Here is a 15561-nt window from a genome sequence, read left to right on the forward strand (position 1 = left end):
CCGAGGGAAAATGTCAAAATCACATCTAGGCACATGCGACCGCGATCTTTTGTGCAGTGCATTTAGCCGAAACGAGCTGGAGCTACGACCCCAAACAGAAGAGGAGCTATAGCCTCGTGCATTATCTCACGGCTTCACTTCCACGAGGCGTGAATATAAGGCGGCGCTTGACGGTGCACACGAACGTGCTTGGGCCCGTGTGTGTCGTGGTCGTCATCTCGCGTCTGAAGAGAAAGCGCTCACCTTCTTCTTGTTCCTGACGACGATGGCGTCTCGCACGGACTCCGGGTTTCCGGGGATGGTCGAGTCCTTGAGCAGGCGGCGAATGCGCTCGTACACGTAGCAGATGACCAGCAAGGGCGCGAAGTACTGCGAGCAGACGAGCGCGTTGTTGTAGACGCGCCAGGCGCTGGGAGGCAGCGCCACGTTGTGGCAGAAGGGGCGCGTTCGCTCGCCCGTTCGTTCGTCCTGGACCAGGGTGACACGCAGCGCGAAGGCGTACGGCGCCGCCGCCATGGCTGATACCACCCAGATGACGCCGATGAGGACGCGCGCCGTCAGGCGGGAATTGAGGCGCGCCTTCAGCGGTATCGTGATAGCCCGGTACCGGTCCACGGCGATCGCCGTCAGCGTAAAGATGGACACGTTCACCGACAGCACCTGCAAAAGCACCGGAAGTGTGGAAGGCAAGCTGATGGATACCAATTAGTCAAAGGAGTACTCAGTCGATCGGAAGCCGCGATGGCGCAACTACGGGAGCAGAAATGTGCCCGCTTGTCTTTGCTCGCACTCCCCAGTGGGCAACTGTACTCACGGATAGCTCTCCTGCAGTTCATCCAAGCCTACTTGGCACTGCATAATACCTTCGCAGCACGCCAACGCTCGCGAGAGCCTTTCCACCCCTGCTCCTGTGCACTCTCACGGTGCCTAGTGCGATGGAGTGGGCCGAGTGGAACAGAAGAGAGCTTTCAATTAGAGTCAAAGCCCGAGCAGACTTTGGGCTCTTGGTTACCATGCCCGTGACGTGCCTAGCATATTACAAAGAAGACGCGCTCCCCACACGTAGGTTCGAGAACAAGGGCTTCATGCATGAAGGACGCGAAAGGACACCAGCGCTTTCTTCTCTCAATCCGTGCCGTGACTCAATGCAGTTTGTTATGCCTATTTCATAAATATCATTAGAGCACCAGGCCGTCTCCATTACGTCTGGCAGTACCTTCGCGCATTTCGCGTCGACTACATATTCAATTTAGCATAAAGCGCATGCACGGAAGGACCTAAGCCTTCCATTCATCGGCACTTCCACGTGCCATTGCTCTTTGGAATGACCTTGCCGACTCTATCGCATCCATCTGTGACCACCAATCATTCCATGATCAGCTGCGGAAACACTTTGCTAAGAGGTGACGTCGTGACTTGGGCTTCTTCAGCTGGTTTGCATTTCCATTCTGGTTGCTATTGCAGTATGCCTTGTTACCTTGTGCATCTTACATCAATGACATTTCTTGTATGACCACTGTTTTTTCTTACGATATTTATTGCCCACATATGACGCATTCATGTTACTCATGGTATAATACGATGTTCTCTGCGCCTATGTTTTTTTTTGTTATCATTTGCTCTGTACAATTTCTCCCTTTTAATTCTTGCTTTGCATCTTGCATCGTTATTTGATACTTGTTCCTAGGCTATTTGTGCTGTTTCTTGTCCCTGTTACTCAATGCCCTTCTGGTCCCTGTAAGGTATTTCGAATAAATAAATAAATAAACAAATAAATAAATAAATACGTTGTTAATAGCATTCGTGTGTGTGCGAGGAACACTGGGCAAGACAAATAGCCGTATTAGCTTGCCAAACTAAACTTTTCTATATCACAAAGCTACTAGCCCCCTTTTGAAATTGCTATTTCAGAAAAAAAATGAAAACATTTATTACCAGTACTGTCAAACATTATTCAAATGTACAAGTATAGTTAGCTCCTTAGCTTGTGATTATCCACTTTACCGTGATGCCCCTAGGGCGTCTCGAGCAAAGCGCTGGAAAACGCCTACCAAAAGCACCTTCTGTATCCAGAATCGCGTAGACCTGTTTGTTAAATTAGTGGCGCCAGAGTTTCACATACGAAGCTTGCAAGTTCCTGAGGCGTATGCTGTAGGTAAAACCTCGAAGAGACCGCATTACACTCAATAATTAAAAATACTAGTTCCTTTACGCGCAATCATGAAAGAAAATCTTCTTCGATGAACGGCGCTCTATTTACCGCCGCTCTTCTGAACATTGAACGCTCTCTATGCAGCACACTGTGCCATACGCGAAGAACACGGCTACCTCATGTCGAGTAAGGCTTCTAGGTCTGCGATTTGTACATACTTTTTTTTTTCAGATATCAGGTAGCCAAAACTCGCACATTGCCTAGATTCAAGCATGTCCGGAAACGTCGTCGAATATCCTCTTAAGGATGCCTTACAATTCGAGTTCTACCCCTCTTTCAGAAATAGCACGTACGTGTTCGTTTTCTTACAGAGCTTTCCACTGGGAGAGCCGATCAACAGTATACCAAATGGAATCAAGGAAGCGCTGCAACCGGACATTCAGCCGGATATTGCTAGAGTGCACACTCCTTCCGTCTCTAAAAAAGAAACAGTATTGTTTGACACTCGCGAAAAGTACAGTACGAGGGGAAAGACGGGAATACCAATCTATTTTCCCAATTCTACGTGTCTCCGACAAACGTGCACTATCTTTCTTTCGTTGGCTTTCTACACCAGCCGCCGTTTGTTTCATGTTTCTGAACTTTCAATGAACAACAACGCTTTATATTGCCGGAGCAAACGATTGTGCTTCCTTTTATGTATCATCCTGCTACGAAAATAGTTCTGTTAGAGCAGCCAGTGTGTTGTGGAAGAATCGATTCAAGGAAATTTGTCAAATATATACGTATAGTGCTGTGTTAAGGTAACTGCGTAACGCATTTCCTTTTTTTTTTCTCCTACTTCGACGGCACTTAAATTGTCGAAATCTTGTTTGCTGTTCCCGTCCATCTTTTCCATTACGTCTGCGTCATTGCGAAGTTTATATTGTTTGTTTGTTTGTTTGTTTGTTTGTTTGTTTGTTTGTTTGTTTGTTTGTTTGTTTGTTTGTTTGTTTGTTTGTTTGTTTGTAGAATACTGTCAACTCCCGACTCGGTGTCATTACAAGGAGGGAAGATGAAATTAAAGTAGCACCATCTAAAGAAACAGTGCTCTCTCCAAAACAGTGGAAACATTTCTTTTTAATTAAGCACTACATTCATGATAATACACATCCACAGCGTGTTCAAAAGCACAACCATTATCTGAAGCAACGAACGACCTGGGCAAGTGGTTCTCTAATTCAATTGCGTATAAAAAAATTATAATCCAAATGTGTCACTACGGCTACCATATGGCTGAAAAACATAATCATATAATTTATTAATGGATTCCGTCTTCCTGAGACTTGTAGGCGTTTGAGTTTATCAACTTGAATTTAACCTTTGATTATCTAAAATAAGGCTTTTCTTCGATATTTCAGTCGGCGTATTTCCAATAGATCTAAGCTACGAAACTTCAAATCATTTTTTTACAGAGTCTGTTCTATACCATGCCTGGAATTAACATTAAAACGCGCGGCTAGTCTCTGAATTCTTCTTATTTCCATTTAAGTGAACTTTAGTTATGACCAGGCTACCGAGGCGTATCCTAATACTCGTCTGACGATTATTTTGTGCAGAATAGACTTGCATGCTCCAATTGTTTCTTAAGGAACGAAAATTTATGAGGAGAGAGAGAGAGAAAGGCAAAGCAAAGACAGGGAGGTTAACCCAAGATTATCTCCGGTTGGCTACCCTGTACTGGGGAAGGGGCGAGGGGATGTAATATTGTTACGTAGGAAGACACCGACGAAAAGCTATTTACAAGTATATTTACAAGGCTACAAGGCAATACGCTGCGCTTGGCCAAGAGGCAACAGCCCGCGCTAGCTTCTAATCGTCGTCGTCGTCTTCACACTGCTCGCCTTTCGTGATCGCACATATTGTGCCGTAGCAATATGTTTTGAGGAGAAATCTTCCATAACTTAGCTATATGATCGTTCAAGGTAAAATTATGTGTTATTGTTGCTCCTAAGTACTTAAATCGGTTTCTATTTATCAACAAGTGGTTGCCTATGTAATGAGGGAAAGTATTAGTTGTCTTTCTTTTAGTGATTTGAGTACAGGTTGACTTTGTACAATTAGTTCCAATCTTTCCTTTCTCCCACCATATGCTTAAATTCGGTAAACATTTATTAATCTTAAGCTGGTCCTCCGTATCAGTAACAGGAGCGAAAATTAGGCAGCCATCAGAAAAAAAGTTTAGGTTGTGCGTTAGGTTGGTAGAAATATCATTATTATGTGGAACGAATAACAATGGGCCCAGTAGGGAGCTTTGAGAAACTTCTGAATATACTTCCCACGTACATAACGTACATCCATCCATTTTCACTACCTGAGTTTGGTAGCGAAAAAGTTGCCACCATCGTCAGCTCGTCGTCGTTATGTTATCATCATCACGTCATTCCTCAACCTCAGCATCGACTTGCCCGCCACCGGCGTTCGATATCATGCCGCTGCGGCAATGCGCATTTTGCGGTAGGGCAAGCTATCGCGCAGGCGCCGCAACTCCCAATTTATACGGGGTTCTTGCGCATCACGCAGACTCGGAGCGGTGGCGTTTGTGCCTGTATTTCTTAGGCTAAATACTGTAGCACACGAGGACGGCGTTGTGGACCTACAAAAGAGAACCTGCTATTGTCAAGATGGCGGTGTCCGTCGCAAGAACCTGCTTCTGAGCCAGTTAGCTCAAAGGAGTCGCTGAATGCTGTTGATTTTTTTCCCTATACGAAAAAACACACAATTCTAATTTGGACGCTCAGTTCAGTCCCCGCATCAAGGACGGCGACCGCATCAGCATGGACACAGACATGTGAAGGTGTAACAAGCTTGCTTTCTGCCACCTGATCTGTAACTACAACGGCACCTCGGATCGGCGCCTGAGTCCTTCTCCTGACCGCCCGAAATCACGAAATGAATTAGGTGAATGAACTGGAGCGAAAAGAAGCTCCCACGACAACAGAGATCGCTCCATTTCCCCATCCTTCCCCATACCACTGACACGCGTTACTCAACCTCATAGTGCGAACTTGCTCAGCTTTCGTGTACGAGGAAGTGGTTTTGCGCGAGGCAAGGACGAATAGCGAAACAATCAAATGGAAAGAATCATTACTATGTACAGGCTCTGTATTTCTCACGTGAATTAAGTGGAACTGGCACTTAGCCAAGGGCCAGTTCCACTCGAAAAATGCGTCGTGCTAATGGTGCCGGCACCGTTAGCACGACGCAATTCATGGTTAAAGAAGTTTCCTGGCAGGTCGTCGGGCACCGAATGAGTGGCACCTTCGCGAAACGTCTTAACTTTGTCGCTCCACAATTTAGTGCGCAGGGACTTGATGTCACTTGCGGGGAGCTTTTTATCCGTGGGTGAATTTGGCCAGAGGTAAATTGCTTACATGCTCTCGTAAGATAACCACTGCGACACTATCAATGAAGCTTGTTCAGTTTAAAAGAGGTATGCTCTTAGCGACTGTTGAATGTTTGGAGCAGATTCCTGATTTAGTCTCTCCGTGCAACTCTTACACGATAATTCTAACGCTTCCGCGTTAACTCTCTACAACGCAACGCAGGCTTTGTTTTTTCGCAGCGAAGCTCTATATAGCTAGGTTCTGGAAAAAATTGCGTGCGTCTATCGAGCCGGGTAGATCGTGAATTTCTCCCCATACGTGGGCCGATCCCGAAGATAGTGAAATACCGGGCCGACACGCGGAGGAGCTGAAAGCAGGCTTTAAGCACTCCGCCAACTTGCAAAAATAAGTTTAATGTCTTAGGTACAAATGCAACCCGTATCAGATATTAAGCCGATAAGAATAGATACTACACTTTGACCCGCGCGGCCATCTCTGCGTTCGCACCGCCCTCTCTTTGTCGGCGTTCCAAGCGCTTGCGTTTCTCCTCTCCTTTCCTTCCGCTATCTCGTGGTGGCGGTCCCGTAAGCGTGCTGCGCGACCGTGCTACCAACGCACGGTCGCCTTTTCTACGGTGAAGCAGTGTGTGCCCTCGGAGTGCGGTGAGATGTGTGTCTGTTCTACGTGCGGGGATTCGTTAGTAAAAGGTCTCGTGCCGCGTTTTGCAACAATAAATGGGTATGTACACCCCCCGGTTCCTCATCGTCTTCCGAGGCTCAACGTCGTGGAGGAGCGACTATAGTCGCGCCTCGCCTTCCATTTATGTGCATACGGCGTTTGACGCACGGCAATGGACAGTTCGCCATGAAGGGCCGACATGCACAGCTTCGCTGGTCATCCACCTTCACAAAGAGGAATGGCACTGAATTATTTTTTCATTTAAAGTGTCAAATAAGTTTTGCTTAGCTGCGATGACTCGTTTTTGCGTCAGTTACAGAATATTAAACGTATAGACTTAAATTCATTTAGTACTGAAAGTCCCGTCAAATTTGGGGGAAGAAAATTTGAAGGTGCAAATAAGAAACAGTCACTATAGGAATTAACCTTTCGAATGCAGCAAATGTCATTCAACTCGGTCCAACTGTTGCCTGATGATAGAATTTAGGAGTTTCACACGTATTTGAATATGGAAGTTTCGAAGGCTAAATGCTATTTAGGGCGAGCTTCAACAGGGTGTTTCACGTAACTTGAGCTAAACTTTAAAAATATGCAAATGTATATATGTAAATATGTAAATTGTTGTTGTTCCGATCCTTAATAATTATCGTAAGAAAACATATGATCTAAATAAAATATATGTTCCATACTGTAGGTAGCTATTAACTTTTCCTCTCAGATGCGGAGAGCTTCATCAAATTCGGTTGCAGGGAATACCGATCGAAAGAATTTCTCATTTTCCCTGTATTTAGATAGGAGATGTTGAGAGAAATCTTTCTTGCAAGAAGAGAGCCCAACTTACGTGGTCCCCGCGCCGCACTTTAAGGAGCGATGCGGTGACGAAAACTGAAAAAAAAAGGAAATCGCCGCGCGTCTCTCGGAGTGTGATACAATCTGCGTGTTACGCGAAACGTTTTCACGAAAACCAAAATGAAAATTTGGTTAAATAAACAACCAGCGACGTTGAATTATAAAGGCCCTGCACAAGATGCACAACAATAAAAAAAAATAAAGAAGAAAGAGGATGGAGAGATTGCTCCTTCTTTCTTTCTTTCTTTTTCTATCCTTGTGCATCTTGCGCAACCCGTTTATGATTCAAGTACGAATCAAATGGTCCTCAAGAAAGTATCATTGAATCAGCAATGTTTCGCAACAAGCCGGCTTTTGACGAGCGATAGGTCAAAAAGGAGCATTATCCAATTATCCAGCAGGAAGGATCGGCTGAAAAGCGAAGTCTGCAACAACAACAAAAAAAAAACGAAACGACGGAACTCCTCGGTAGTTGGTGGGAAAACGTGACACCAGGACAAATTGGAATAAGCAGCGGTATGGAAATGCGCGAATCGGCAATGCGTATACGCAGTACGTGCATCTAAAGGCAAAGCCGTGTGTCCTCGTCACTGCCTGTACAGCACCGTTACCCATCCATTTCACGTCACCTGGGCTATCAAGTTCAGCCTACTTCTATCACACAAAAGAAACGCAGCAGCATGCTTTTAGACTGCATCCTTGCGTTTCGCGAGCACAACAGATGGTGTGCGCGAAACGTCATTTCTGTCTCGATTTCCGCAGTCGACGAGGACAGCTTTGAAAGGCAATCGAATCAAAGCTGTGTTTGCGAAAGCGACACGTTTTATAAGTAAACGAGGAGAAAAATGGTACGCGAAGTTCAGCAAGCTGCTGCGGCGCAAAAAAAAAAAAAGTTAAAACGTGAAGGCGAAAAGGATAAAGAGGCAGGAGTGAGATCAGCGCTTGTCTCGCCACTCACGTTTTCCTTTTTTTATGTGTGTGTGCGTGTTTTGCGCCGTTGCTAAAGCAGCCAAGTGCGCGCACCGAACGTAAATATATGTAATACATGTTCAGTGAATACAAGGCATATTCCTTGAATATATGTGTAGTGTCCTTCTACTGGAAACAAACGCGGCTCGACTGAAAAATACTTGCTGCGACAGGTAAAATTAGTTGCAATGAGCAGAACCTGTTAGCAGGGAAGTTTTCGCAGGTGATCACTGAAACGGGAGCGACAGAAAATCATTTAAACGAGAACACCCGCTACTTGTGATTATACTTAATTTTACGATGCAACATTTATGCGTAAACACCCCACAAACGTGCTATGTCCACAAAAACTAAACGCCCGAAACTGATTCGCACCACACACACACAGACTGGCCAACATTGAATAGCAAAATATACGTTTTGGTGCCGTTTAATTCGTTCAGATATTTTGAGACTGCTTCACTTGCAAGCGGAAAACAACACCTTTGACTGCATTCTTCAATGCGTCAAGCGTGCGGCCTTTTTTTTTTCCAGTTCTGGACGTATTTAAAGTGACCACCATTCGAGGATCAATGTCTCTCAGAAAACGTTCCTTGGCGTTCAAGTTATTCGACGCGAAGCTAGAATTTCCCACTAGCGGGTCTGCGGCAGTTTTATATCACTGTGCACATGTATAACAAGGCTTTCACGTAGAGCTCCTTTCCAAATCCCACATTTAAAAGGCGTGAGGAAATATATACCTGACGATAACAACAAACAGGCGCAAGAAGAACATATTTCAGCGAACTACGGGAATGCTCTGCCTCTATACCGAGAGCTGGACCTCCCTCCTGTAGAGACCGAGCACTTTGCACAGGTAGATATACGCTTTTTGAAATCATTGAGACAATGTCCTATATACAGATGGGTATGTAGAGCACCTACAGCAGCATTTTCCAACTCTTGTTAAGCGACCAGTTCACCGTATATAGAAGACGTATAACTTCTAAATTGAAGTCGCGGGAAGGCTCTGGTATTTAACGATATCCAGCCAGAGCGTTCCCGTAGTTTCAACATGCTACTCGCTCAGGAAGACTCAGCTGCGGCTGCTTGTTTACGTGCCCCCATTACAGCTGACCCTCCCCTTTTAATTTGTCACCGCATTACGACAGGGCGCGATATCTTTTTTTTTTCTCTCACTCGTTCCCCCGAGAAGGTCGCTGACCTGTACGAAGGGGCAGAACGCGCACATGAAGCGCGGCAGGAGCCACCGCTGGAGCAGCGCAGCCTGGAAGTGGAACGGGATGGAGAAGAGGCCGATGATGATGTCGCTGATGGCCAGGTTGGCGATCAGGTAGTTGGTCTCTGTGCGCATGCGGCGCGATGTGGCCACGATCCAGAGCACGAACGTGTTGCCCACCACTGCCACCAGCGAGATGGCGCCGTAGCAGACGGACAGCAGCACTATCACCTCGACCGGCACCTCGTAGAGCCTGTCCTCGGCCACCGAGGAAGATGCATCGGCGTCAACCTCCCTGTCAGCCGGATTCGTCGACGGCGAGCCCCAGCTCATGTTGAGGGTCAGGGTCTCGCCCTGCCCGAACGAGTACGGTTCATAGTCCGTCGGGCTACTCAGCAGCAGCGAAGAAGCCATGTTTTTTTTTTTCCTTCTACAGTTTCCAACGCTCGTGCAAACCTCGAAGAACAAAAAGACAGAGAGAAGTCTACAACACCGTTGCCATCGTAACTTTGCGTGTAGATTTAAGAGTTCAGCAAAAGGACGAAAAGAGCTCGCCAGACCGTCGAAGCCACTGTTCCTCGCACTTGACAGTTCTCGGTGACGTTGTCGACGACGCGTGGCGTCGAAGGCAGTGAGGAACACACGGAACCTCGTAGTTCACGCGTAGCGCTTCTGTCCAGTTTCACTTTTCCGTTCGCTTCACTGCTGCACCTGATGCAGCGAACTAGCAAACGAAAGTAAATGAACCGACCACTGTATTGCTTATGTCGTCGTCGTCGTCGCTTCGTTTGGTTCTTCGTCTTCTTTTGGTCGTCCGTAGTGCGCGCGTCGCTTCATCCCATTTGAAGAGGGGGGAGCGAATTCGTAGCGTTTGTGAAATAAAAACGCAGAAAAGAAAATGCCCCAGGCACTGTGCCTGCTGAACTGGAAGCTGCTCGCAGGACTTGACACAGCTTCCGAGAGAGATGGGGAAAAGCGCGCAAACAGGACAGATGGGCTCGTGCCGGGACGGCTCGCCGCGCGCCTGTCCGCCGCCGGTCAATCGAGTCGAGCGCTCCCTTCGCCGTCTGGCGTAGGGGAAGAAGTTCAGGAGGATTCGAAAGAAAGGGATGAGAGAACTCCGCGTCCCCGACGCACGCTTCTCCACCGTCGAGCGCCTTCTGCGACCCGACTCCTGGGAAGTTCGACGCCGGAGGCCCCGGACCCAAACCACGTGACGCACGCGGCGTCGGCGCGCGCGCGCCCACGCACACGCTGGTGGTGGCGCTTCGCTACGGGCACCTGCGGCTTGTCTTCTCTGTTTCTCTCGCGTCGCCGAAGCATAGCGCCATCGGCGTCAGTCGCGCCGCGAGCGAGCTGGAGCAGTGCAGGCGGAGCTCGGTTTGTCAGCGGCCGTTGAATGGGTGCTTGCGTGCGTGCGCACGATAAGCGCCGCTCATGCATCCCTCGTGACCCCGTCGCGGGTTCAGAGCTTCTTGGGACCGATGAGGAAGATGCCTGGCGCGCGCCTCCCAGCACCTTGGGGACACCATTGTTTATGACACGCTTTGGCTGCGTCGCTCGCGTATGCCGATACCTGACCTCGCCGTCTGCTTAGGAAGGTTGAGATTTCGTCAGGGGTCTGTGCAACCCTCGGCATGCGACTCCTCGTCGACAGCGCAGCTGGCCGAGCGCGTCTTGAAAATGTTGTTGCTTGTGCGTAAACAGGCTCTATACAGCTATATAGCTCTTATCAGCTATCTAGCTCTATAGTTGCTCCCACATCCTTGAGTTGGTACACAGCAGACCATAAGAAGACCGTGATCAAATTATTACGATTTTCGTTTAGCGCGGACATGTGGACTTATATTTAGCCCACATTAGCAAACCCTTGGTCTGAAACTGCATTGTTCGGTTGTTTTTTTACTTGTACCACACGAGAAGCGATGTAGTTGTTCACTCAAACTCAGGCTTGTTGTAAGGAGTTGTATATGTTTAAATGCAAATGGCTATGTCCTCCTTTCGGACGTCGTTGTTCTTCCTGTTTATGCTTTCTCCTCACGTCCGAAACAAAGAGGTAGCGAAGCGTCGCTCCACGCTTGAAGGGGTCGCTGTTTATTTCTCTACGTCACTGTTCCGCAGCACGCTTCCGTTGGCATGCAGCACCTCATTATGGCACATTGCGGTAGCTCAACCGTACAAGATATAATTGATTCGATATCTTTGCCAAAGGTTTCACAATTCGTACGACCTTATACACAAGCCGCGATATCGACGCCCTGCAGAAGCGAGCTGTCGCGGAGGCTACAAATACCTCTTAAAATCAAGGTATTTATCTCCACATGACCTGCTCTTAATCAAAGTGCTTAGACCACGCACTACCTGCGCAGCTCGCGCATATATTACTGAAAAATAAAAATTAACGGCTAATTGGTCTGCGTCTTTTGATTAGAGCCAACAAACAACCGGCCCGACTCCTCCTTTCTTGTGTTACTGTCGGCACGCGGGAAATTTATTATACAGCTATAGAAAGCAAAAGGAGCATTGCAGTTTTAATTAGTTTGAGTGGGAGGAATTTCACACACAGCCACGACACCTTGGATAAAAAGTTTGAGTTTCCTGATCACCACAATCATAGAAGCTCGTTGACCCGTTGGGCTTTTTTATTTGTTTATGTTTCACCTGGTTTCTGGCATTATTTGGTTAGGCTAATGTTCAAGGCGTCTGTAAATTCCACTGAGCTATTATTAACATTTTTTAAATAAATTGTTCTAGACTTTTGAGTGACCTTACGTCATGCGCTCTGTGCCAAAAAAAAACATGTGCTTCGCCATCGCAGGGAATGAATGCAAAGCCTGCGCGGTAAAGCGTGAGGAATTCAATGAAGGGGATTCGCTTCTCTTGCGCCATCATGCTATAGCTTTCATCTCGGCTTTTTGCCATGGTATACTCCCTGCGCGCATAGCGGCCACTCCCTACTTTCCTGAAACTCAAGGTAGCAGGGTTAATTTTTCTACTGTTTGTCAACGTTATTAAATCTACGAGATTAATGGGGTACGATGCGGAATGATAACACGTAGAAAGCAGTGCTCGCTAATTTCGCAGCTGTCTGGAGTGCTTGCAACGTTTTTCGCACGTGTTCTTGCACACGCCGTCATTTTTTGAAGCCTCTGAGAGCAGTCGCGCTTGGGCTCAAAACAAAAACAACTGACGAGCATTCTCGATTTGTGCGTGGCAAATAGCAACTGCCTATCTTTTCCTCCAACAGTAGACGATAGCGAATCGCTCCACCTTCAGAAACATTATGTTTTCTTGGGCGCACTTTATTGAAAGCGCGCGCTTCGCAATGTTGGCACACTATGCCGGGATAAGTTTGCCCTGGATATGGTGCTTGACGAAGTCACGTCTTGGTCACGGGAACGGGAAACAAAGGCGAGGTAGGACGTATACTTCTACACACCTTGCCCAGTTCTTCGAAGAAAAGCACACGGAAAACACCAGCTGACCAAGACAGGACACAACGACGAGGAGCAGGACGGTCAGAGGCTCAAACCTTTTGTATAACTAAACACCCGTGTAATTAATAACCCATTCGTCTCTTTCTCCAATCTGCCGCGGTACTTTAATGAGAAACCATCGCCTTCGTAGCCCGTGTGATCTTCGTATATGCGCAGATCACACGCAGATGCGCACTACGTGCCGATTAGGGATATATCCCTAATTAGGGATATATCCCTAACTGGCATGCACTGCGTATTGCCAATTAAAAAGACGCGCAGCGTGCGAGAACTTTGCTCCGAGTACGTAAGAACAGGATTTCATCACGTGGATATGTCGTAACAAAATCATGTTCTGGAGGTCCTACTACTCTAGGCGACATCCGCAGTGGACCGTGCAACAGGTTACGAAAAAGGTTAAGCGGATTTTACGCATTGTATTGATTAGTGAACATGAAGCTTCTTTGAAGCAATGTATACTTGTTATATTCAAAGTGTGTTGACGCTGGGTCATGTTATATTAATATAGATACTACTTAATTTTATTACATGTTTACGTTATGTAGAGAGACACTAAGAAGAAAAGGCAGGGAGGTTAACCAAGGTAGTGCCTGGTTGGCTACCCTTCATTTGGAGAAGGGGAAGATAGAAAACAAATGGACAGATAAGAAAAAAAACAGGAAAAGGCAGTTAGTGTCAACACACTCTCAAAGAAATGTTCACTGACAGTCACAAGCGATCGCACAACCCAGTGTCCTCCAAAAGCGCAATAGGGTTTTCGCGGTCTTGTGCCTTGCATGAGTAAGGTCCCAATAAATTTTCTTCCAAGAGTGCTCTGTCATCTAAGCGGCTGAGGCCAGCTGGCAGTGCACATCGTTGAGCGTCGAAGGATGGGCAGCCGCACCGAAAGTACTCCGGTGTTGCGACACACCCGCAAGAATTGCATGCGCCGCTGTTGACTATTTTGATGAGGAATGAATAAGCATTCGTAAATGTGACGGCCAATCACATGCGACACGAAAATGTGTTTCGCGACGGGAAAGTCTGGGTGGCAGGCGAAGTCGCAAGTACTGGTCGAGTGAACACAAGCGAGAGTGGGCGAAACCCTGTAAACTCCATTGCCGGAGTGTGCTGTGGCGCGCAAGTGATTATAGTTGCCGTGCAGCGTCAGCGTTATAGTCACACGAAGATTTCGTTGATGATCCGAGCGCGCAGCTTCATGTGCTCGGTCGTTGCCGACCATTTCGCAGTGACTCGGCAGTCACTGAAATAGAATGCCGTGTCCGTCCCCCAGGGCTCGACGGGAAGTGTGCCTTATTTCATACACGAGCTGCTCATGGGAACTACGATGTGGCAAATCGCGGAGATTGTGACACTGCCTCGCAATCGCAAAAAAAAATGGTCCAGTGATTATTTGCTGCCGAAGCACGTAATAAACGGCACCTTGAAAAAGCGCTAGTTCTGTGGCTGTCCACGACGTCATGTGATACGGTTTGAGCTGCATATAGAAACGGTTTGATGATAGAAACAGTGGATCTTCCCGTCGGACACCGTTTTGCTCATTATATAGAGGCGGTGTTCAACGGGATAATCCCAGCTCCTGTAGAGCTGTTGGAACCAGTAGCGGTGTGTAAATGTGTACACAGTCAAATTAAGACTCGTTTAAAGGAATAAGAGACAGCTGCGTCAGGGATAGCGGTGACAGGTTTGCCTTCTTGACGATCCCAGGAGCTGAAAGGCCCACATGGGCTTGTGTAAAACCTCGCAACTCTGGGCGATTCACAGGCTTGAAGATGCATATTTCATATGTCTTCAAGCCAGGGAAGCGCCCATGAAATATCACTCGAAATTGTCGAACGCAGTGTTTGATATATAATGCTATTATTTAACCTTAGTAAAATAGTAGACCAGCCTACACGTCTTCAAGGCACTAGCTATAACATACTATATTTGGTGTTTGTAAGTGAACATTCCCCAGTAGATTTAACAAAAACTCAACTTCTTGACGCTTTTTCATGCCACAAGATAACGACCTGTAGCATTGCAAATTAAATAACTAATCGCCAAAAATGCCTCGTTTCTTATCTGAGTTTCATAGAAGCTGAAGGCACTGCTGTACTCGACCACCTATTTTATTTTTCTTCCTCCGAGCAGCTTGAAGACGATGTAAACACAGACATTGAAGCATTATGGCAAAGATTTAAACTGATTGCGACAACCTGCATCCGAAACTTTGTGCCATCGAAAACTAGGAAAATAAAAAAGCAAGGCCCGTTGTTAAATTCAGATATTATTCGCGCGAAACGTAAGATGAAACGCCTCAGAAAATCACTTAAGAAATCAAGGATAAAAATGGCCAAGAATATCTACTTCCCTTACTCGCTAAACTTCATGAAGAATTCTGCCCAAAAGTTCTGGCACTACCTTAATCATAAGAAGGAAAGTTCTAGTCCACTAACTCCTGTAGAAAGTAAAGCTAGAGCAAACTCGTTAAATTCATACTTTCAATCAATCTTCGCTAACGATGACGGAAACATACCACAAATAGAGACTCATTGCTGCAGACCTACTGAACCAATCACACATGACGACGCAGGCGTGTTTAATATTCTGTTAAATTTAGATACAAGAAAGGGAGCCAGACCTGACAATATTGCGAACCAATTTCTCAAAAGATGCACTGAATGACCAGCCAAATATATGTGCATCATTTTCAATAAGTCATTATCAACTAGTTCACTTCCTGTTGATTGGAAAATAGGAAAGATAATTCCTGTTCACAAATATGGAAGCAAGACAGAAGTTTAATTTCCGGTCCACGTCACTAACATGCACGATATGTAAAATACGCGA

At 46.6% G+C, this 15561-nt stretch overlaps 1 protein-coding gene and 1 pseudogene across 1 annotated transcript in view; both read right to left on the reverse strand.

Annotated features, from left to right (window-relative positions):
• Positions 1–9676, reverse strand: part of LOC142580881 (neuromedin-K receptor-like) — a 223401-nt gene extending 213725 nt beyond the window's left edge. The window contains exons 1-2 of the mRNA XM_075691179.1: positions 9218–9676; positions 244–660 (exon numbers count right to left, since the gene is read on the reverse strand). Coding sequence (XP_075547294.1) covers positions 244–660; positions 9218–9646 — 846 coding nt within the window. The 5' untranslated portion in view covers positions 9647–9676. The remainder of the gene's footprint in view (positions 1–243; positions 661–9217) is intronic.
• LOC142568346 (U2 spliceosomal RNA) lies at positions 5831–6010 on the reverse strand (annotated as a pseudogene).
• Positions 9677–15561: the final 5885 nt, after the last annotated feature.

Source organism: Dermacentor variabilis, chromosome 1, assembly GCF_050947875.1.
Source record: "Dermacentor variabilis isolate Ectoservices chromosome 1, ASM5094787v1, whole genome shotgun sequence".
NCBI lineage: Eukaryota > Metazoa > Arthropoda > Arachnida > Ixodida > Ixodidae > Dermacentor > Dermacentor variabilis.